The 23894-nt window shown below is 40.7% G+C and overlaps 2 protein-coding genes across 3 annotated transcripts; one reads left to right on the top strand and one right to left on the bottom strand.

Annotated features, from left to right (window-relative positions):
* Nucleotides 1–13159: 13159 nt before the first annotated feature.
* LOC133913015 (uncharacterized) lies at nucleotides 13160–14212 on the top strand. Its single transcript, XM_062356041.1, has 2 exons — nucleotides 13160–13691; nucleotides 13769–14212. Exons 1-2 carry the CDS (start codon nucleotides 13329–13331, stop codon nucleotides 13970–13972), a joined length of 567 nt encoding a protein of 188 aa, XP_062212025.1. The 5' UTR covers nucleotides 13160–13328; the 3' UTR covers nucleotides 13973–14212.
* A 2113-nt stretch (nucleotides 14213–16325) lies between these two features.
* Nucleotides 16326–20390, bottom strand: LOC133913014 (FCS-Like Zinc finger 8-like). Of its 2 annotated transcripts, none has more exons than XM_062356039.1 (3): nucleotides 19580–20387; nucleotides 18611–19454; nucleotides 16326–16714 (listed from the first exon to the last, which is right to left on the bottom strand). In XM_062356039.1, exons 2-3 carry the CDS (start codon nucleotides 19432–19434, stop codon nucleotides 16636–16638), a joined length of 903 nt encoding a protein of 300 aa, XP_062212023.1. In that variant the 5' UTR covers nucleotides 19435–19454; nucleotides 19580–20387; the 3' UTR covers nucleotides 16326–16635. The 2 variants fall into 2 exon arrangements, with proteins under 2 accessions (XP_062212023.1, XP_062212024.1); XM_062356040.1 differs by lacking the exon at nucleotides 16326–16714 and adding an exon at nucleotides 16721–18351 and having other exon boundaries at nucleotides 19580–20390.
* Nucleotides 20391–23894: the final 3504 nt, after the last annotated feature.

Genomic DNA, 23894 nt, shown 5'->3' with positions numbered 1-23894 from the left:
TTGTTCGTCGAGCTGGTGGGCGCCTCCTATATATAGAGTTGGACGTTGGAGGCTTGGATTGGAGTTTGATCCGGTTCCGCCATGCCGATGATAAGTGGCGAAGCTAGAGTAAAATAAAGAGATGTAAAATTTTAACATAACTATAACGATACGTATAATTTCAAATAAAATTGTCTAAATAATAATACAACCGACAATTTTTAACATCGATAATTCAACATTAGTAATAACAATGCACAACGAGAAAACAAACGATAAAAGGGTTTACCAAAATGAAGAAATCCACTAATAAGATTGGTTAGTTAGTTAGTACAGAAATAAACAAAAGATAGCCGGTATCAGCAAAATATATCATCCGACCTTAAGATCCTGGATGGCCTAAAAAGAGAACAAATGATTAAATTTTTTTTTAACTAAAAAAGAATGTCTCAATGAAAATAAATAGAATACACTATTACATTACCTTTTAATCGTTGTATATACGTTCACTCATTTTCATGAAACGACGAACCACGGTCTTATTGGTAACTTTCCTCATCTCTTCTTTCTCCATATAACAAATAAGGCTATGACTCAAGTAGTCATCGCCGATGCGATTGCACAAATAAGTTTTCACATTCTTCATGGCTGAAAAGCGCATCTCAACTGCAGCAGTAGCGACAGACAATACTAGTACAAGCTTCAAAAGTCGATAAACCAAATTAACAAAGATGCTTACTTGTCTCTACCATTTTTTAGAAAGCTCAACAATAATTTGTATGTTGAAGAATCTATCATCTTCTCGTACATCATCGATGTAGAGGCAAACTTAATGGGTAAGATTCCTCAAATCCCGAGAATTAAAATCATTAGGATACAATTTTGCTAGACTTATCAAATTCTCTACATTAAAACCATGAAATGAGTCTCTTGATTGAAAGCGGCCAAGCAAACAAGCAATTGAGAGCTACCTCATTGAAGCGGCTATCAAGCTCTTGAAATATCCAGTCAAGAACATCATTAAAACAATCCACTTTATAGTGATGCTTATTTGTAATGCCAGATTTTTTCCTACGCTTATTGGGATCAATACATGCATCTTGCATTTCCAACTTGATAATATCATGTTTGGCACAGAAGTCAAATGCATCATCTAATACTTTTTCCCACCTATTTCTTCTAAGTTCATCCAAATGGCATCTAGTTGATTTCACACATTTAATGGTATTCACAATATTTTGGTCCTTCCGTTGCAATGCTAGTGACAAGGTGTTTGTAATTGTTAATATAGTCAATATGAGATGCAAATAAAAGACAAAGTCAAAAGATTGGAAGTACTCTAGAAGATTCGATGCTTGATCTCTATATTTCCAATCCTTATCATCTTTTTCCACAATTTTCAGCACTTTGATTATTGTAGGAAACATGTCAACTAAACTTGTGAGAGTTTTATAATGGGAACTCCAGTGAGTATCTCCAGGTCTTTAAAGATATTGCTCTTGATTTAATCTTGTCCCAGTTTCAAGTTGCCCACAACCTAATGCCTTACGTGTTTTTGATTGATATCTCTAATCAAGTCGCTTCTCTTAGATGATCCACCCACAATAGTCAACAAGTCATAAATCCTAGTAAAGAAATCGCTAATGCCTTTATGCTTTCTCACAATGGCCACAAAGACTAATTGGAGCTGGTGAGCAAAACAATGAACATAATAAGTTGTAGGACTTTCTCTCATGATCAATGATTGCAATCCAGTAAACTCGTCTCTCATATTGCTAGCACCATCATAGCCTTGGCCCCTAACTTGCTTTAAGCTTAGCTTAAGCTCTGCAAATAGAGCATCAATAGAAGACTTGAGGTAGGCAGAAGTTGTTTCTCTCACATGAACAAGACCAACAAATCTCTCTTTCACAATTCCGCATTTATCAACATATCTCAAAACCACAGCCATTTGTTTTTTGCAAGAAACATCTCTAGACTCATCAACTAGCAAGCAAAAAACATCATGCCTGATTTCTTCTAAAATAGTATGTGGAACTTCCTTTGCAAAACATTTAACAATGTACCTTTGGATTTCAGGAGCCACCAAAAGACTGTTAGCCGATGCATTTTTACCTGTTACCTTGCGTAAAGCAAGATTTTGCTCCATTGTGTAATCACAAAATTCCCTAAAGTTCCCTTTGTTGTGAGAGTCCTCCGATTCATCATGACCTCAACAAGACAATCCTTGCTTCAACAATAACATAGCAACATCAATAGACCCATTTAGCCGAATTAAATAGGCCTTCTTACCAGCTTCACTTTGAATTTAGAATGCAACATTAATGTGTTGTTTTCGTTGTAACAGATCATCACATTTCTTCATTGCTTTATTGTGTAAGCTACCAACACCACATACATGCAATTTTAGCCTTTCTTCCCTATGATAACCATTCCAACCATTAACAACAAATACTTCATATCCGGCATCCTTCTTATCTCTAAACAAGAAGCAACAAAAACAATATGCCCTATCTTTGGATTCATTGTATTCAAGCCAACTTCCAAACTCATCGAACCATTCCGGAATAAATCTTCGTGGGCTTTCTCCTATATGTGAGAATGGAAAATTGCATGTACGAGGTTGGGATGGCCCGTTCTCCAAGTACTTTCTTCTCACCCTCTCTCTTTCATTAGGATGGTAATCATCAATTAATTTCCTCAAGCCTGGATCATATTTAATCTCCTCTTCCCAATTGATATCATCTGGACATGAATTCCTTGCTTTGTTGGCACTATCTGGCTCTGGTGCTTTCCTTTTATAAAACCGTTCCATCACATTACCTATCATTTGTAAATTATTTGAATATTAGCTACTTACACTTACACACTGTCATCAATATCAAGAAATCCCCAATTTTAACCCTAACCCTACATTCTGGAATTTACAAATAATAAGGATATAAACGAAACCCAATTTAGAGGCTCTACTTGATTGGAATGAGGGGGATCGGAATAATTTAGAGAATTGGATCATTAGAAGGAGGATTAGTTGAGCTTTCTTGCCTTTCTTTTGTGATTGGCGGATGAGTTGTGACGAGGTGGACGGCAACAAAGCCGGCCTGGCCACGGCCAGGCGATTTGCTCCTATGCTTCGGACCTTCGGCATTGTAGAATTGCAGATTCAGGGCTTGAGAGGGCATGCGGCGCGAGCAGTAGAGCGACATGTTGCCGGCGTCGGGGCCTCGTCGCCTGCCTGGTTGGGAGAGAACTCAGAGCAAGGTAGGACAGTGTGCAAACGACAAGGAACTTGATCGATCTCTAGTTTCTACCTGGGCATTCACCGATTCACATTCTTGGGCAGTTGGTTTTGGCCTGTTGGCGTGGCAGCAGCTGGACTTGCTTTCCTGGGCCACGTTGAGTTGAGACTTGAGCCTTCAGCCTTGGCCCTTTGCTGGTTGCTTGGCCTGCCTGGTGCTATGGGTTGCGGGTGCACCAATTTGGCCCATGGGGGGTGTGTGTACGATGAAAATTTGGTAGTAACAACTAATTTCTGGATTTGGTCTGGGTGCATCCGCATCCTGTACAGCCCACTGGGCTTCGCCCCTGCCGATGATCCGATTGTTCGAGCAGAGACAATGAGATGGCAAACAGAACCTTGCAACCCATTGTCTTGTAGCCTGGCTGCGTATGGTGTTTCATTAGGAGGAAAGAGAACAATAGTTACACGACCCACGACGCACACTCAAGACGAGCACGAGTGGCAGGATAGACAGAGAAAAGTATTGCTCTATATACAACAACAGATAGATGACCTACAATACCTAAGGACCTACTAAAGGGAAAACAACAACTGATGGTTGCCCGCCTGAACCCAATTCCTGCATTCTTACTGAATCTGCCTAGCTAACTCAACCGGTTGAACAACACACCACTTGAAAACCCTCTCATTGTGCTCCTTCCAAATTAGCTAGCTAGCGAGAATCACCAACGAATCAAACCTCGGTCTCTGAATGCTCAAATCAACACCATGGATACCTCTGGTCTCCGGTCAAGCCTGTTGGTCGGCTTGTCCCAGACCTACATATACACTAGGAGAGATATGCCAGAGTCATGTGCCCGCCCATAACATGACAACCTGGTCGAGCTTGAGGGTGTCCAATAGTCCAAGTGACAACAAAGACATGGATCTCCAGCAATGAGACCTCGCTGCAAAGGTGGAGCATGTGGTCACCCTCTGAGAGTTCATGTTGTTCGACGCAGAAGCTGAGGCGTTCATGCCATGATGCTTACACAAGCGACGACCAGGCCCACCACTACATCTCTGTCCACATCCTACCGCACCCATGGTATCGTGCCATCTGTGCCGGCGTCATCTCCGTGGGCTCCATGTCTATCAAGCCAGCATTGGCCGAGGACAGGCGCCTATTCAAGGCCTCCGTGGGTGTTACAATCCTTCGCTCCCAAATCAATGTAGCACTAGTATGGGATATAATAGAGCAAAATTAACAGAGTGAAGGTTGGGATTTAGCAAGGAATAATGGATAGGAAGCAAGAGAGAATTGGGATACAAGGAGAAACACTTTAGGGGAGGAAGGAGGCATGCGGCTGTTTCTGTTATATTCTTTGATTCTTTTGTTCCGCTCCCATCCGATCCCTTTTGTACCGCCACTCATTCCAACAACTTGGCATATCTGACAATTGTTCCCAACAGGGACCATCCATGACATTCCCCTCCTCTTGAAAAGCAGCTTGCCCCCAAGCTGCTACAATTGTGCCACCCGGATCCCATAGTAGTAGCAAATCCTTGATAATTACCAGCTTGAAGAAGGAAGGAGGGAATCTCATATTGTTGCACCTAGCCTGAGCAACAAGTTGAGTGTCAACTGGAAGTGCGCCAACACTTTGTCCACCAGAGCTTCAACTAACCATAGAAACAAATATAGAATAACATCAACAGCTACTAGGAGAAAGTGAGTCACTGTAGAACATTCTTCCACCCCACTCTCAACTACAATCACCACCATATAATGCCCTTGTCCATCTGTGTATTTGAAAGGACGATGATGTCGACTAGAGGGGGAATGAATAAATGTTTTTGCAAAACTTCGTACCCTTTTTTATGTTTGGCCTAAACTTGTAATGAAAATAAATGGAATCTAAATATGTTAAGCTTAACTAGTGTACAATCAGCCTAAACAAATATGAATGTTACAATCCTAGGGTGACAAATATTATTCAAACCTAGCAAGGAACTCTAATGAGATGTTCTGATTTTACTGTTCATCAAATGTCCCGATACTGTTTATTGGAACTTCCGATTAGCTCAAAATAACAGATTTGAAAATCATAAAATTAACTCAATGTGCATACAAATAAGCATACAAGCAATTAAACCAATCTAAAGCACAAGAGTAAAGAAATATAGAGAAAAATAATTTGTTACTGAGATCTTTCCTCTCCACTTACTCATAACAGGCTTTCCATCTGTATCAGACTTCTTCCGAATGGCATAATTGTCCTGTCCTATTGACACCTTGATCTTTAAAGAAAATTGACTCCTCCTTCTCTTTTAGGATTTGATTGCCGTTGGTCCTTTTTTTAAAGTTCAGATATCCATCGATATCCTACGTCTCTATTGAGGAAGCTCGATCACACTTGAGCTGTGTCTTTTTTAACTATTTTTCTCACGAGATTGCACACATGCACTCCTTGTCTCCACTATGGTCAACTATTCCTCCACTCCGAAGATGTTGAGTTCCACAACCACTTTCGGGCCTCCTCACAATCTCCACTTGAGAAGATCGTCGGCAATCCACCATCGAGCCGTTTAGGAGACGGTGGTCTCCAAGAGTGACAAACTCCCGAATTCACACATGATCAATGTCGAGTGCTCAAACACACGCAAATAATGCGACACGTGCAAGCAACCGAAGCTCTATACATCTCACTCTATCCTCACTAAGCCTTACATCTCACTCTATCCTCACTAAGCCACAAAGGCTTGAATCATAAATTCTTGATAGAGAGGGGAATGGAGCACTCAAAGATGGAACACCAAGTTCTAACATCTCTTCTTAGCACCACAAATCTAGCCAAAAATCCATCAACATGCTAGGAGGACAAGAGGTATAAATACCCCACTCTGAAAAACTAGCCGTTAAAAAGATTCTACACAAATCGGAACTTCCGATCCTATGAATCCCAATAGTCGAATTCGGGCGAAAATCACTCCTAGACCTAAGAAAAACAGCACATCGGAACTTCCGATGTTTGGAGAGGAACTTCCGAAAAAATACAACTCAAACCCGAAAGCCCCATGTTCCTGAAAATTAGAGGTTCCGAAACATCGGAACTTCTGACACATCGAAACTTTCAAAATAAAAAAAAACGCAATAAATTTTATCCCCGATGTCCAATTTAGATGATTTTAGACTCTACAAAAAACTTATTTAGAGGGCTACACATCCCTACTAAATTCATGATCTCAACCATATTAGATCAAAACTAGGAACACTCTGAAAGCCGATTTAGACACTTCCAGCCATTGTACAAAGCTTAATCCCTCAATATTAAACTAGGTACCACATGGAACATGTCAAACACCACTAAGGCATAGCAACAAAAAAATTTAGCCACCAAGGCTGATAACATAAAAGGTTAAATTTAAAATACCTTTTATATATCCCTGACTCCTAAAACGAACTCTCAACACAAACTCATCTCGCACTAAGCATATAGTTTGAGCGCTCGATGCAACAATCAAGCAATGCTTTCGGCAGCCCCTCTTGATAGTACGATTATCGACATATAACATGGTATTCCACAAAACTTCTTGAGATTGGCAAAACTAGAAAATATATTCTAGTTATACATTTGTCTTAAGCAATCCCATTCGAACTTGACGAACACATCATCCAAGCCCTGACATTTCTCATAGCTTGTCATCAACTCCTCTTCTCTTGATGGCGATGATCATCCCCGCTTCTATCTTGATCTTCACTCGATCTTCAGAAGCTTAATGGAGTTCACTTTAACTTCCCACGCACAAAGCATAGAAAACTTCACTCTTTGTGTAATATTCATTTGGTTCACCACAAAGGCATAAATCACAATCATAAGCATATAAGTTGTCCACTAAACTCGTCTTGATCTTGGTCTTCCAACTTGTCATATTGGATATCTCAATTCAACTCATGCCTTCTTATGTAACCTAACCCTAAGTCACTCTTAAGCACAAATCATATAGATTAGTCTATAAAATCTACTTGACAACTTTATATCTTAAGTCACTTGATGTTCACAACTAACTTGGCATTCACTCTTTATTGTCAATCTTCATATGGATCCTGACCCCACTCACTCTCAAACACATAGCACATGGGTTAGTTCATAAAACTCAATTGACAATCTCATACCATTAGTCACTTAATATCCACAAGTGACTTAGTCTTCATGCTTATCGCCAGTCTTCTTGAGCTTCTCCTTCATCTCATGAGCATCACCTAGAGCTCATTCATCTTGATGCATCTCTCTTTATCACATTGCATTACTTAATGAATCTATACTCTATTCTCCATGCATCACCTATGGACCTATGGAACAACCTATTAATAATTCTCAATATAATTGTTAGTTCATATGTATTGTTATTAATTACCAAAACTACACTTAGGGGCTAGATAAAACTTCATAGGTGTGAGAAATGTTGATGGAGTTGTCACAAGCTTAGTGGAGGTGGGAGCGACGTTGACGACCGAAGACGACAAGATCTGTGAGGTCATGGTCTCCATGTCATTCTTCATCTCCTTTAACGTGGCTAGTATCTAGCTTGCTATCTCCATACACTATGCCTTCCTCTCATCGGGCATGGCTGCCCACTCCTCATCGAGACTCATGGTGCAAGGCTTGGACATGGGCTCATGGTCGCCGGCAAAAAATGTGGGAACTGGCACTACCTCAGAACAGGTTATTACAGATGGATTTTAAACCTTATCACAGACGGCTATGAGTTTCATCTCTGGAAAGTTGTTTGTGATATTGAGTTTGTTATAGACAGTTCTAATTCCGTTTGTAATAGAGTTACACACAAACATATCTAAATAAGACCTGTGTATGTAATATAGCTACACATATGTTAATTTTGCAATACACACAGACATATTTTTTTGAAAAAAAAAACCGTATGCACATATTAAGGGTTTCTGATGGTTTTTGTTGACACCCGTCTATATAAAGTGTCACGGACAAAAAAAAATGTAAAAAAACATTTGCGTGACTCTTCCCCCTTCCCCCTGAGAAACAATTTTGCTTCATGGTTTCCTTCATAATATGACATGCATCACATAAATAATAACATCACAAGCATATACATAAGAATATCACTAAAATAAATATATAACATATAAGGACACACACGCATTATATATATATATATATATATATCACACATTGTTCAGATTATAAACCTATATACAATCCCTAATTACATAGTCTGGTCTTCCAAAAAGATGAGATGATTGCTATCAGTGACGCCATCTTTCGGAAGTATGAGATGATTGATATCATTGACGCCGTCTTCTAGAAGGATGAGATGTCATCCGTCTATGTTTTACTGCAATGTTAACCCAAGCATTATCTTCAATCATCATCTCACTATCATCTGAATCAGGCTCCATACTGACTAACTCATTCATGTGCTAGAACCAAACTACATTGCTTCTAAATCTCTAACCCTTGTTAAGTATGAGATGACGGTTCAAACCAGTGTTGCAGTTCATAAAAATATCTCCATTATGACAAACATCAATAGAGAAATTTTCATTAGAAATAAAAGATAATAAAATGCGATTCACAACAAACACTGGGTCCGCAGTGGCGCCTTTCACAGCAGCAAAGAACACATATTCCACATGATCGGAATCGACACCAAGCACCCGGACCATGGAAGCTGCCATAGCAATAACCACATCCTCCCAACGCCTGATAGCAGTGAACAAAGATATTCTATTGCAGACACACAAACACCACATTAGCCTCAGTACACAGATCGATTAAACCCTAACAAAACCACGTGCGATGCAAACCCTACTCACCTCAGTATAGGGAATAGGATTCAGAGCCCAAATCTCAAACCTCCCTATCAGGAATAAACCCTAAAAAACCTTTGTTATCAGGGTTCAGATGACAACGAGGAGAGTGAGGGAGATGAACTGCTCGTCGCTTTAGTGAGGGAGACGAGCGGTTTGTGTCTACGGTGGCAGTGGGAAGCGGAAGAGTGAGGGGTCAAATTTAAAATAGCACCTAGGTCTTTTACTATATACGGGTTTTCAGAAAATCTGTCTGTGTCTTTCGTACAAATAGGGTTTTTCTAAACTCCGTACGTGTTTAGACGGAATTGTAAAAACTGTACGTGAGTTCTGACACTCCTAGACAGCGGCCATGTTATAGACATATCTGTTTTAGCAATCGTCTTATAAGTATTTTATTAGTGATAGGTCCTAAAAAATCGTCTATGACACTCCGTTTGTTTCACCTATTCTGTGGTAATATGATTATGTTGTCATTTGCTAGATCCTTCACTCCGAAATCATAGTCGCACTAGAATTGGATACAATAGAGAAGAATCGACAGAATTTAGGTTAGGATTTAGCAAGGAATCCTACATAGGAAGCCAGAGAGAATCGGCAAGGAGTAGTTCAGAGGAGGGAGGCACGAAGCCATTTCTGTTCTGTTCGTTGATCCCTTTGTTCAGCTCTAGCGTCACTCGTTCCCATAGTCTGGCCTATCTTGGTAGCTGCTCTCAGCAGGGCCCATCCGTGACAGTGGGGGAGTTTTTTATTTTTTTTATTAAAAATTTAAATAAATAGGTTCCTCGTATAAAAAATTACAAAACTAGGCGCCTACAACCCTCTAAGAGAGCGGTTAGGTCTGCTTACCGCCCTTTGAGAGGACGGGTGGTCTAACCGCCCCCTTAGAGGGCGGCAAGGGGGTGCCCGTCTGAGCCAACACCTTACCGCCCTCTGAGAGGGTGGGTACGGCTCCTTGTCGCCCTCTCAGGGGGTTGTAAGGGGGCTACCCGCCCGCGCCTGCCTGCCTCCACCCTTTGCTCCCTCCTCTATTAAAAGCCCTAAAATGAGGTAAAATTCACATTTTATTCCGAAAAAAGAAAAACTCTGAAGAGGGAGGAGAGGGGAGGAAGAGAGCGCGGTGAAACCCTGCTGCATTTGATCCACGGATTTGAAGATCACTTTCCGGTAAGTACCTTTATACTTTTATTGTTGTTAATTAGTACAGTAGTAGTATATGACATAGGTTTTAGACATGTATAACCTAGGGTTTAGAAAATGCTATGTTTAGTAGAAAATTATCAATTTTACTTAGGACATGGTAGGATAGCAGTGAAATATAGAATATTATTTGTTGTATGTTAGTTTTGAATATGTAGATTGTATAGAGTAATAATTGTAGGGTAGTATTGTGTGACATAGGAGCTAGCACTGTATGATAATAATATGACCTAGGATGTAGCGTTTAGAAAATGGTAGTATACTGTGAATATTAATTCGATATGGTAGGATAGCTATTAAATGTAGATTGTATAGAGTAATATTTGTAGGTAAGTTTGGGTAGGGATATTATTGAAACCTATTGTTATGTATGAATTGGTGTCGACAAATTTTTTATCTTTGATACTAAGAAATATAGTTTATTGGTCTTAACATTGGTTATATTTGCGGATATTTCTAGGGATAGCAGATAAATTAATTTTTCAGATATATTATGGTGAGGGTGAAATTAGGTACGGTCCTAACGGTGTAGATCTGTCTGGATTTCGTCATGTCATGAAGGGTCTTAGTAAAGCTAATGAGAGGACCATTGCGGGTGTGCGCAAATGGCTCATACGATTTTTCCAACTGGATCCGCAGCAACATGAACTGAAGCTAAAAGTTGTCCTCAGCCATGCTAGTCATGGATACTTCGACGGGTTTGTTCCGATCGAAGTCACATCAACTTGAAGGCAGTATATAGATATATCTCGTGAACGTGGTCTGCCTCTGGTTTTGTTAGCTGAGACGTACCTGAAAGATCAAACGGAGGTGAACACTGCAGAAACAGTAACGGGACCAAGTGAGGCAGTGGAAGATGAATCAGACCTAGTTAATATCGGAACCAGGACAGATGTTGGAGATATTCCTGAGATGCAACCGATAGGTGTAGCCGATGAAGGGGACCATATCCCTTGCATCATTGAAGAGATGGAGTTAGAGGATCAAGAGTTGGAGGAAGACCTTGCCGATAGGGATTCATCTGACGAGGAGCGTAATGCTCCAGTGCCTGCAAAGTGGAGAGATCATGAATTTTCAAATCTGGTGGTTAGCGAGGCTGATCGGACATCGTGGCAGTACCATGAGAACGAGGTGTCTCAGGGTGCTATGTACCCTACAAAGGAGGCAGTTATTGATGCAGTTAAATTCTGGTCACTGTCTCTTCGAAGGCAGTTCAAGATTGTTAAATCCAGTAAAAGGGAGTATGATATGAAGCATTTGGTGCCTCAATGTCCTTGACGGGTACACGTATTCAGAGGGAAATAGATAGACTACTGACAGTACTCAATACTCAAGAAACATAATTGTTATGTTGAGGAAATAAAATTCGTCCACCAAAATCTATCATTTGTCTTTACTACTAATATTATGTGCAGAGAGATTGTGGGTACCACGTCGTACACGTCCACTGGGGCCGCGGCGTCACGATGCGCGCGATGCAAATGGCCGCGTTGGCCGTGGGCGTGGCTATTGCGGCTGGAGGCCGTGTCCGACATTGAGAACCCGGCGTCGCAGCGCGAGTTTTTTTTTTATTTTTACACTTTCTAACTTAAAAAATTAAATAAATAGCCTCCGGATAAAAAAATTTACAGAAATAGACGACTACCGCGCTATGCTGCGGTAGGATACTGTTACCGTGATGAACAGTAATCAACGCTCAATTTTATGTTCTTAACTCCTCTGTTCAAAATAGTGGTCTTCTGTTATTTCAAAAATCTTAAAACTTTTTGTACATGTTTCATAATCTGTGTGCAACCCATTTTAATTGGATTCACTTAAAAATAATGTTTATAATTTAAACTAAAATTCTCTAAAAAAGGGTACTTTTATAACTTCTAGAAATTGTTAGGGCATCAAATAAATCCTCAAAAATCTAGAAAAATTCACTAATATTCTTCTTATATTATGGACTAATTTCTAAAATTATTTTCGTCCCTAGGTTATATGGTGAAAAAATGAGTTCCTTTCTAATGCTCCATTTATATGTATTTTTATAATTTCATGTGATATTCTTCTTTTAACTCTATTTAAATTCAAACATATAAAAACCTAGTGCTGAAATTAATTTTAGAAATTAGTCCATCATATAAGAAGAATATTAGTGAATTTTTCTAGATTTTTGAGAATTTATTTGATGTCCTAACAATTTTTAGAAGTTATAAAACTCCCCTTTTTTAGAGAATTTTAGTTTAAATTATAAATATGATTTTTAAGTGAATCCAATTAAAACGGGTTGCACACAGATTTAGAACATGTACAAAAAAATTTAAGATTTTTAGAGTAACAGAATACCATTATTTTGAACAGAGAAGATGAAAATAGAAAATTGAGCGCTGATTACTGTTCATCACGGTAACAGTATCCTACCCGGCTTCAGTTGGCTGCAAGGGCGGTTTGCAAGGGCGGTTGCTAACCGCCCTTGTGCTTGCTACCGTGGTATCTTACCATCTCTGAGAGGGTTAGCCCTCTGATAAGGCGGTAGGTGTCTATTTCTGTAAAAAAAAATTATCTGGAGGTTATTTATTTAATTTTTTAAGTTACAAAATATAAAAATAATAAAAGCTCTCGCAGCGCGCCCTGGAGAAGGCCGTGTTCGTCAATGCTACGGAGTTACATCGTGCTGAAAGGCAGGCCCAGGGATATGGTCATGTTCAGTCTCGTCGATACGGATCGTCGCGAGCAGAAGAAGCCCGTGGAGGCCGATGGGCCGTAGATGTGCTGCGAAACACCTTCCCGGGCGTGAGCACATTCTGTATCCTCCAAAAGAACGTTCTGTAACATTTCTTTCGCATATGTCACGTATGATCTGTGACTGCATAAAAAAGATTATTGAACATCATAAATTGAAAAGGCAAAAGAAGTGTGGATCAGAGCAAGATAAGATCATTGGGTAGTGCAGATACATAGTCAATTAGTTTTAGCATTACGTTCTTATGCTTACGAACGTGACCTCTTCTGTTTGACACTAATCGCTACACATCCAAATCATATGATTGCACCGATGCGCACGACTTGTGGGCAGCAAAACCAAGCAACCCAGCGATGGAACCGGCCGCCGACGGCGACGCGCACAGGCAGCGACGTGAAGATGACCGAGCGCCTATCGTCTCGCTCCGGCCGCTGGGCCTGGCGGACGCCGTCGACTTCATGGCGTGGGCGTCGGACGACCGCGTGATGCGGTTCCTGAAGCGGCCGCTCTGCGCCACCCGGGAGCAGGCCGTGGCGCAGATCAGGGACACCGTGCTGGGCCACCCGTGGTTCCGCGCCATCTGCGTCGCCGGTCGCCCCGTGGGCCAGGTCTCCGTCTGGCCGTACGCCGACGAGGGTGGTCACAGGGCCAACCTCGGCTACGCCCTGGCGCGCGACCACTGGGGCCGGGGCATCGCCGCCGCCGCCATCAGGATGGTAACTCTGATCGACTAGTTGTTAGCTTGCACGCGTTCTTGGACACGGGGCTCGTATATCCATGCGTGCGTGCGCAGGTGGTGGCGAGGGTGTTCGACGAGCTGTCGAGGCTGGAGCGGCTGGAGGCGGTGACGGACGTGGAGAACGTGCGGTCGCAGAGGGTGCTGGAGAAGGCTGGCTTCAAGAGGGAGGGGGTGCTGCGCAGGTACATCGCCGGCCGCGGCGGCGGCGAGGCCAGGGACGCGGTGATCTACAGTTTCTTGTCGTCGGACCGCGCGTGACCCGCGCGTCGCGCGGCTCTGCTTCGGACAAGAACTCGGCAGGGAATGACTCGAGCAGAGTGCTCTGTACCGTATGTACACTTGTCGTCAATCTGCACCGGTAATTAGTAGCGAACGACGGCATGCATGAAACAGTTATGTATCCTGGTAGTGGTACAACAATGCAACTTCCCCTGCATCTTGGGGAAATATCCTACCAAGTTCATAAATTCCACAGCAAACAGTTTGATTCCTTCAAAACATTTATCAAAACCTTGGATGAAATCACTGGAGTTCACCAAGCCGGCGCACAAATTTGTTTTCGTTGGCCAATTGAACGGTGCTTTGGCTGTGGTGAATGGTGATGACTGGTTAGTGGTAACAAAGGAGGGAGATGAGTGCGCACATCTTGAACCAAAGTGAACCGATGCTTGGATAAATGCTTGTTGTCTGTTTTCCTGGGAAAGCATTTTAAGATTCAAAATTCACAATTCTTCGCCAACAATTAGTCTAGCAAAATTGATTTTATGGAAAAAAAAAAGGTATCGCTGAATTTGTATTTAAAAGTACTTTTCGGTTGCAATGACAATATACTTTAAGAGACACTAAAGGTCAATTTTATTTTGGAGGCCGCACCAAGTGAAATATCTTATATTTTGAAACAGAGGGAGTATACGTGGAACAAGTATAACCTACCACAAGATTATACTCCAGAGTCTGAACAGGAAAAAAACATTAAACACCTCCAGTAAATGATGTAGACTGGAAATTGGAGTATTGGACATATGACCTTGTCAGCACCACTTAAATAATAGCTAGAGATTTGTTATTGATTCATTGGAGATAGAGAAAGCTAATTTTGTGCAGGTTCGTGTAGAAATATTGCCAATATAGCTTTACCTTTCAATATAGCTTTACTATATAAAACTTCAATGCCTACAAACGGCATTGATCTCTGCCTTATCTTCTAACGGGAAGTTAACCCATTGTACTAATCTATGCGTGGCAAATTAATACGATTATACCCCTTCATTGAGTTCAGCTTAATTCCCTAATATAGTTTGAGTGTTGAACTTTAAGGGATAAGAGTTCAAGTTAGGAGTATCTACATTAAAAGCCGGAGGCAGCCTTTGAAGGGGCAATTCTTTTTTGCTTATAGAATCAGAATCACAAATAATTCTCAGCGCCCTGTTCAACTTCTTAGATTTTAACTGATGGAAATGGAAGGACGGAGAATATTTGGTTAGAGCGTATTGTAATACCAAATAAGGCTTATTAACAGACGATCATAGCACCCATCCGTTTCTTATCCTTCCCACTAACACAGAATAGAAAGCACAGCTTAGACCCGTTTGGTAGAGCTCTCCTTGATTAAAATTCTCTACGAGAGTGATTCTCTAGAGTAAGTGATTCTGTAGCTGAAAATGATTATCTAGTGATTCTTTAAAATAAAATATATGAAGGAAGTGATTCTCTGCGGAAAGTGAATCAGGGGAAGCTGCTTTTTTCAGCTCCCTAAATTTTAGTTCATTTCAGAGAATCACTCCCACAGATTCTACTCAGAGAGTTAAAAGTTGAAAGCTACTGTTTGGTAGAGCTTCCCTGATTCTAGCCAGGAAGCTGCTCTGTAAGCTCTGCCAAACAGATCATTACTTGCACTAATACATGTACGGACAGATATATGGCCTGGAAACAAATTAGGCTCACTAGACAAGGAAAGAACTCATAAACAATGGCAAGACAAATCATAATCGCATTGGTCCAGCACACTCCAAGACCCAATTACAGAAACAACATCATGATTAAGGGTTGTTGAGCTCTCATTGTTCTTGTGGGGGCTGTAGCTGTTGCAGTTTATTACAAGTGATTGGATGGCCCCCATGGCTTAGCTGCTACAACACACTCCACCCAAACCTATGAAATGTTTCCTAAGATGGCTACTGATGACTAGCTCTTCTGGTCCCCGTGAATCACTGAAAAAGTTATACTCCCTCTCACCATAAATTGTATCGTTTCAGATAAAACACGATCTTTAATATATAATTCTAACCATTATTTTTTATTAAAATATATTTATAAAATCCATTAATTTGTGATATTATAAAAGTACTTCTCAAAATAAATCTACATATATGATTTTAATATTTATAAACTAAATATTTTAAAAGCTACTATTAATCAAAGTTTTAAAAATTTGACCAAAAAGAGTTTTTTTTTTTTTTTGGTCTATCCTACTTTTGATATATAGATACAAATCTGATTCTGATGGTGATCATGCACACAATATGATGGTCTTGATTGAATACAACACAAAGGTAAGGAGATAAAAAAAAATTCAATTTACTTTGGAATCCATTCAGAGTTTATAAGCTCATATCTAGCCAAACATAACTTGCATCAGGAGATAAAAGTAGAACAGGAGCACCAACTAGAGACTAACAGGAAAGTCACTTGAACACGTCAATCTTCAACCTCTTACAAAACCTCTTACAAAAGTGGCCAAAGGTCTTTAATCCGCAAAAGACTAAATCATTCCCTCCATGACCAAAAACAGCATCCAATCTTGCAAAGATGACACGACAAAGAAGGAAAAGAAAAGAAAAAGAAATCTCGTCTCGGTTATTTAGGATCATGCCTTCTCCTCCACTACCATCCTGTTATGAAATGACCCATTGATTCAGCAGCTAGCGCAAATTGTCCACTGCTTCATCAAAAAGCATCTCCTGGTACCGGCACTCATTGCTGCAGAATGCTTTATCACCTCTGGGAAAAAGAGAAAAGGACCAATTATATCACAACAGTACAGTAATGACCTAACTTCTGAATTATAAAATGCGTGCGGCTATTCGAGACAATTGCTGTTCATGTTTCGTCTATGTGAAAAGCACAGGAACAAATAAAACTACTGTGCTCGAAGATAGCATCAGAAGATGTGAAGCTAAAAGGTTTTGGAGCACATCTCAAAGCTAGAGTTTTGCACTTCCATGGATCATATGCCGCAAGCAAGAAAAATTAGAACTAAGACACGGCACAAATCTCTTTCACCTTTTTATCTAAGCAAACTAAGGCCATGTTTAGCACAGCTGAAACTTATGAGTTTTTTTTTGAAAAACTGCTTTTCTGAAAAGCTGCTTATAACTTTTGAGAAAATCTATTAGCTTATGGTCTTAATTTTTAGGCTCTCAGCACACAGCTTTTAAAAAAGCCATTCTCAACTAGCTTATCAGCTTTTAATTTATTTTATCAGAAACCAGTTATCAGCTTTTCAAAAGACAGAATAAGCTCAGCCTATTTGGCACAGCTTATGGTTTCTGAAAAGCAAAAGCTACTGATAAGTTATGCCAAATAGAAACTAAGTATATCTTTTTGGCATCAAGGGGCATCAAGGTTGTCAAACTCGCAACTCTGATACAGAAACTTTTGTTTTTTAGTGATGATAACTGGTCCCGCTCATGGTCAGGAGTAGGAGCACCAAGACCAGCACGGCTTGGACATGGACCTCATTTAGCAACATCAATGGGTGCCAAAAATGAACTCCTTTGCTTAGTTTTCTATGTGAAGGCAAAACATCGCAATCTAGAATTGTAAATGTTAAGCACCTAACCCAAGCAAACACAGGGAATAAATGAACTCTTGGTTCCTAATAGCACTGCAATGCAAATATATATGCTGAAACAAGGGGCAAATCTCCCTTAGAAAGCGAAGGGAATCAAAACATCACAATCTGAAATGAGCAAGCAACTTGTTTCCAGTAAACAACGCCTACTATTAAATTACAGGGGAATCAAATTGTCAGCAAAGATTGGTTACATAAAAGCTCACATAATCTTGATAACCTCCATTATAGATGTATTATATAGTCCACGCCTCAATCAGAAAGTCATTGATGATCCTAACCCTAACACTAGAAGTACTCATCAAGGTCTCGTACATGTGAACCATCTAAACATCAACAAGATGTGGATCGGTGATGGCATAAATTTTGCAATGATGGAAGGAATCTCCACGTCAAAAAAAAGAGTAGGTAAGAGTTCGAGAAATTGTGCTTTCGGGCTACTCTGTGTCTGTCATATATTCATAATCATCGAACCAGATGTTCAGGAATTATTCTTTTTTATTTTCCTACATCATTAACGCGAAAAATAAGTACAGTAAGAAAACAGGGTGATGTTAATTTTAGTGTAGAATACTAATTTCTCACTTCTCCAAGCTTTTATGCTTTAAACTTAGCACATACTATGTAGAGATCAGAGATGTCCCTGAATCCGTTGTTGTTTTATGGTACAGATCTAGCAGATCATGTTGTCAAAGTTGCTGTCCCAACTTCAGAAGATCATTATGTATTTTTCATTCATGCTTCCTCTTGCACAGGGCAGCAGTTTGATAGCGATTTCACCTTCCTAGTATAAGAACAAATCATTCATGCATGTAACCATAAGGGCAACGAGCAGAGGAACCGAAATCAATCACTGAAAAACTGCAAATATGTCCTGTGATCAGTTAATGACAGTAGCTCAAAATAGCATCCATTTTCTGAACTGACAAGAACTCCAGTGGATTTCCATTTTTTAGATAATGACTCAAATAGATTTACAGGAAGCATTATTGCAAAAACAGAACAAAGGAAATTAGGAGGGGACTTAACAAGCTTCAACTCACCGATAGATAAAGATGTCATTGCCATGACCAAGTTGTTTGTTGCATGCATGGCAAGAGCTCAAGAAACCTCTCGCTGCAGCCGCGCCGCCATCATCGACAGCGCCCGCCCCCGTGTCCTTCTTCTGCACGAGCACATCCCCGCAGCTCTCAACTATGCAGTCGTCGAAGATGTGCCGTGTCCTCGGGTTGGGACCGCGCGAGATAACGCAGGTGTAGTCCTCCGACATCGCCATTTCCCCGGGGGCCACGCCCCCGGCGAACACCCGGGCGGACGGCGAGCTCACCACCTCCGGCAGGAACCTCCTGGCCGGCGAAAGCACCGCCAGCTGCGCGTCCCGGTTCTTGACGCCGAACTCGATCGGGGAGGACACCAGCTCAACCGCCCTGCCGGAGGGGACCTGGATTCTGAGCTGCGACCCGAACACCACCTTGCTGCCGCCAACCTTGGCGTCCCCGTGCTCCCGGAGCACGTCGGCGAGGCCGACGCCCGCCGGCTCTGGAGCGGCCGCGTCCATATGCGCCCTCCTGAGGCTCCTCTCCGACAAGAACGGGGGCAGCGCGGAGCAGCAGAACTGCTTGGTCTCCAGAATGGAGGTGGGGCTCATGGCCGACGAGGGGCCCTCGGCACCGTCCAAGAACCCGGCTTGGGGTAGCGCCATCGCCATGAACGGCCTCGGGGAAGGGAACGCAGAAGCAGCAGCAGAAGAGGAAGAAGAAGGGCGCCTCGGGGATTGGGCGTTAGCAGCAGTAGCCGGTGGCTCAGCCATGAGGCCTCCTCCTCCTTGCTTGGCACCAACTGCTCTTCTCGATCTGTTGCGCAGCATCGCGCGCGCCTTGGGAGTACCTGTGTGTGCAGGCCATGCCATGCCATCATCAATCATGAAAGAAAAAAGATGGCAACTTATGCGAGAGCTTTTGTTGTGTAGCTTTAAAGAATGAACAGAGACGGCGCAGAGGCCAAAAGCTCACCAGAAAGCGGCCTTCTCGGATGGATCAAACTCCGGCTAAAATGGCCGCTTCTACCACATCGCCCCGGTCTCAGATTCGATCAAAATCTAAAATTTTACTCTTTATTTCCTCTCTCCTCCCAGAAACGTTAGAAACTGACACAAGACGCCGGCCGGCGACAGGTTCCGATCGAGGAGGAATGGGGGAGTAGAGACTAGAGATACACGACAAGAACACCAAGAAGAAATAACAGTAGGAAACGAAACCGAGCCAAGAAACTAGACCAAAAAAGTGGCTCAAAATTTCGCCGGAAACCACCCACAAGAGCACGCCCCCCGGATCGAAAAACCCCAGCTTTGGGAGGGAAAACCCCGGAAACGCGTCTCCTTTATGCTCGATTTTGCGTTTCTTGGGTGGTGGGGTTTGGGTATTTATACAAGCTGGAAGAGTGGTTTTTTCTGCCAATCTTTTTCCGGGAAGCACTGTTCTTTCCCTCCCATCTTCATCCTCCCACTTCTCTCTCCCAGGGCAGGGGAAACAGAGTAGGAGAGGGGGTTTGTTATTTAAAACCTGCACGCACACAAGTGTGCCTCGCAACGGGGCGGGTTAAAGCTAGGTGTAGCAAAAACATCCAAAATCTGAAACATAAGAACCAATTAGAATCCGAGACTTCTATCAAACGAGAATTCATCCGTAGTCCTAGACCCGACGAAAATCTAAAACCCGACGAAGGATCCCGCGGGTAGGAGCGTAAGTGTAGACGGCGACAGCGGGTGGGACGGAGCGACGGCTGGCGCGGATAGTGCCGAGGCCTAAGGTGATCGTGAGCAGCGACGCAGGAACTACAACCGCGAGCGGGAGGGAGCGATAGAGGGCAGAAGCGGTGGTGAGTAGTAGGGAGGGAGCCACGCTGGGCGTGGGCGGTGTCGAGGTCCGAGGCGGTCGTAGGCAGCGGCTCGACGACGTGCGAGTTGTGACGATAGGCAGGAGTAGCGACGGGAGTCAGGAGTAGATGCAACCGCGCAGGTTAGATTTAGGAGGTAAGTGACGGCTAGGGTAAGTAAAGGATAAGTTAACCTGAACGGCTGGAACAGTTGGACCGATGCTATAAACAGTTATCAGACATCTTCGAACGTACACAGATTAAAAACCATCCTCACACTTATCAAATACTTCTAGAATCCTCAGCCCGTGACTCTATAGGATAAATTCTATATCCACTTCACCCGTCGGGTCTTAAAACCCGCAGAGACCTAACCCGCTTCGAACCGTTACCAGTCTTACACGCGCAGAGGGAGACTCGTACATCAATCAGACCAACAAATCGTCTAAATTTTGTTAATTTTTTGGCTTGAATACGTGCTGGATCGATGTGATGTTTGCTGATGCAAGTGCAATGTCTGAACTACCGCTACTTAATTCCGGGTCGTACCTTGTGATCACGATTGTGCTATCTTTTTGTACGATAATTTAGCGCAATTTGCCTGCAAGTTGTGTCAAAAGCGGTGACGCAACGGTTCATTCTTTTCTGTGATGCGGTAAAAAGAAATTCTACGAGTGAAACAGAGATATAAAAAAAAAATTGTGCACAGGTGTAGCAAAGCTTTTGTTCTTTGTGTAGTGGAGTGGAGCAAGGAAAAAAATTCGGCCGTAAACATATGATAAATCCGGTTTACTGGTCTGCCAATGGACGGTAGAAAAAATATTATGTTCATTAGTACTTTGTTTTAATTCGATCCGGTATATATTTGATATATTGTGTTTATCGGTGAGCTTCGATAAATTTTATTTATGAGTAATATTATTTTTGAATGAAGTAGATTATGAAGTGTGTTGTCTGTTAGTATGGTGCAAATGTCTGACAAATGTATTTTTCTAGATTCTAATATCGATGATTGGTTTTATCGTGTTGCGACTTGTAGCGTGTTTTTTTAAGCTATGAGTGCTCTTTCATTTTAGAAGAGGGAGAAATTCAAATATTATAATTCACATAAAAAAGGGAAAATGCAAAAACCTTTCCAAAAGTCACTTGAATTTTGACTTTCCCTCCCAAAAATTGTTTTGTTAAAAAAAACTCTCCAAAAGTTTGACTTTGTTGAAACCCCCAAAAAAATTAAAAAAATAAAAAAAATCACAAAAAATTCTAAATAAAACTAGAGACAATTCTAAGACCTTTTGTTAAATTTGTTTTCAAAAATAATATCTTTTGCATCATATTTCATGGAGAGAAAGTTTAGAAAAAAAAATGTGTAGCTCATTTATTAACTCATGTTATTTTAACTTTATCATGTCTACCATTATTTTTTCTACACAAATAATTGTTTAAGTAAACTAATAAAAGTGGTTTCACTAATTTTAGGGTGTTATGGATTAGTTATAAATTAATCTATCTGCAACACATTTACTCAATCATGCACGTTACAATAACTATTTCAAAATTTCATGTATTTTTAGAAGATAGAGGATCATGTAAGAAGACTAAAAAAATTTGTTTCATAATTTTTGGATTAGTAAATAATTAACTATGCATTTAACTCGAATTAATAAATGAGCTACATGTTTTTCTTTTTTTTCAAACTTACTCTCCATGAAATATGATACAAAAGGATATTATTTTTTAAAATAAATTTCACAAAAGGTCTTAGAATTGTCTCTAGTTTTGTTTTTAGAATTTTTTGTGATTTTTTTTTAAAAAATTGAATTGTTGGGAGTGTTTTTGCAACAAAACCAAATATTTAAGGGATTTTTTCAATAAAACAATTTTTGAAGGGAAAAGTTAAAATCCAAGTAACTTTTTGAGAGGAATTTTCATTTCCCTTAAAAAAAACCTGAAAGACGTCTCGATGTAGAACACATGAAGGTAGGATATCTCCTACAAGTCACAAGCTAGCTTCCGCAGGCTTATCTCTTCTTTGATCAAAACGAAGATCTGATAAGGCTGCACTGACTTGTTTTCAAACACTCTTCGGTTCCTCTTCTTCCATAAATTCCAGCGGTATACATGATGATCGCCGCTGATGTACGTTGTTGATTTGACGCAAGCAAAGACATGGAGCCATTCCACCAATCTTGGACAGATTGTTCTTGTCGAGGCAGAAATATTGCATCATGTGACCATCCTCTCGCCTTTTCCCAAACCTCTCTCGCATATGGGCAATGCAGGCATAGATGTACCGCCGTTTCTCGTTCTTGTTCACAAAACGGACACTCAGTATTGCACGGCCAGTTACGGAGAGCTAGCATGTCTGCCGTCAAAACCTTGCCCTGTACTAGAAGCCAGGTGAAAATTTTGACCTTGGCTTCCACGTGAGCTTTCCACAACGACTTGGTATTGAAGGAGCAGTACGATCCTTGGAATTGAATCAGGTATGTTGATCAAGGTTTACGTTACCAACTGGAGCTCGGTTACTGAGCTTCGATGGTAACCGAAAAATCATAATTACTGTGGTAACCGCTCGAGTTTTTAAAAAGTTTCAAATAAAATTTATTTGAATAAATTCAAAAATTTTGAGGGGGGATCACGATTTTAGCCACTCGATAACCGATCGAATTGGACCGGTTACCGATCGGTTTTTGCGATTTATCGAACAGTTTTCTCGAATTTTTGGTATTATCGATAACAGCTCAGTTTTATCAATAACTTGCTCGGTTTTATCGATTTATCGAGCAGTTTTCTCGATTTTCATTGAAGTTCAACAAAAAACCTAAAAATTATCTCAATCTTGTAAAATCAATAACTAATTCATCTGAGCTTCAAATCAAGTGAAACAAATTTTATTGGTTTCCTTGTAACATGATATACATGATAAAAGTATTTATACTCATAAAAAAGTTCAAAATTTTCTGTGAGAAAATGTATTGGTTAAACCAAGTTAAATGCATAGTTTACTCTTTGCTAATCCAAAAATCATGAAACTAATTTTCTTAGTCTTCTTACATGATCTTATGTCTTTAGAAAAATACATAAACTCATGATTTAGTTATTGTAACATGCGGGATTGTGTAAATGTGTTGCGACTAGATTAATTCATAACTGACCCATCACACTAAAAATTAGTGAAATCACTTTTATTAGTTTATTTATACTATGATTTACGTAGGAAAAATAATAGTAGATATGAAAAAGTTAATTACAATGCTGTTTGTTAACATATTCACTTTATATTTGTAAACTTTGTAAAAATCATAGAGAAATTAATAAAACTCTAAATAAAGTGAAATTAATTTTAAAGATCCTTTTGAGATACGTTATACACAAGAAAAATATGTTTTTGCATGTTAAAATTTTCCTTAACATGAGTTAATAACTGAGCTGCACGCTTCAACTTTTTCCATT

The sequence above is a fragment of the Phragmites australis genome, chromosome 3 (assembly GCF_958298935.1).
Source record: "Phragmites australis chromosome 3, lpPhrAust1.1, whole genome shotgun sequence".
Taxonomy (NCBI): domain Eukaryota; kingdom Viridiplantae; phylum Streptophyta; class Magnoliopsida; order Poales; family Poaceae; genus Phragmites; species Phragmites australis.
The sequence above is the reverse complement of the archived record's forward strand: the minus strand, read 5'-3'. Positions and strand labels throughout refer to the sequence as shown.

Coding starts and splice junctions, on each gene's coding strand:
- LOC133913015 (XM_062356041.1), top strand. CDS start 13,329: ATGGAACCGGCCGCCGACGGCGACGCGCACAGGCAGCGACGTGAAGAT. Junction 13,692..13,768: donor CCGCCGCCGCCATCAGGATG/GTAACTCTGATC, acceptor GTGCGTGCGCAG/GTGGTGGCGAGGGTGTTCGA.
- LOC133913014 (XM_062356039.1), bottom strand. CDS start 19,434: ATGCTGCGCAACAGATCGAGAAGAGCAGTTGGTGCCAAGCAAGGAGGA. Junction 16,715..18,610: donor AATGACATCTTTATCTATCG/GTGAGTTGAAGC, acceptor TCTTTTTCCCAG/AGGTGATAAAGCATTCTGCA.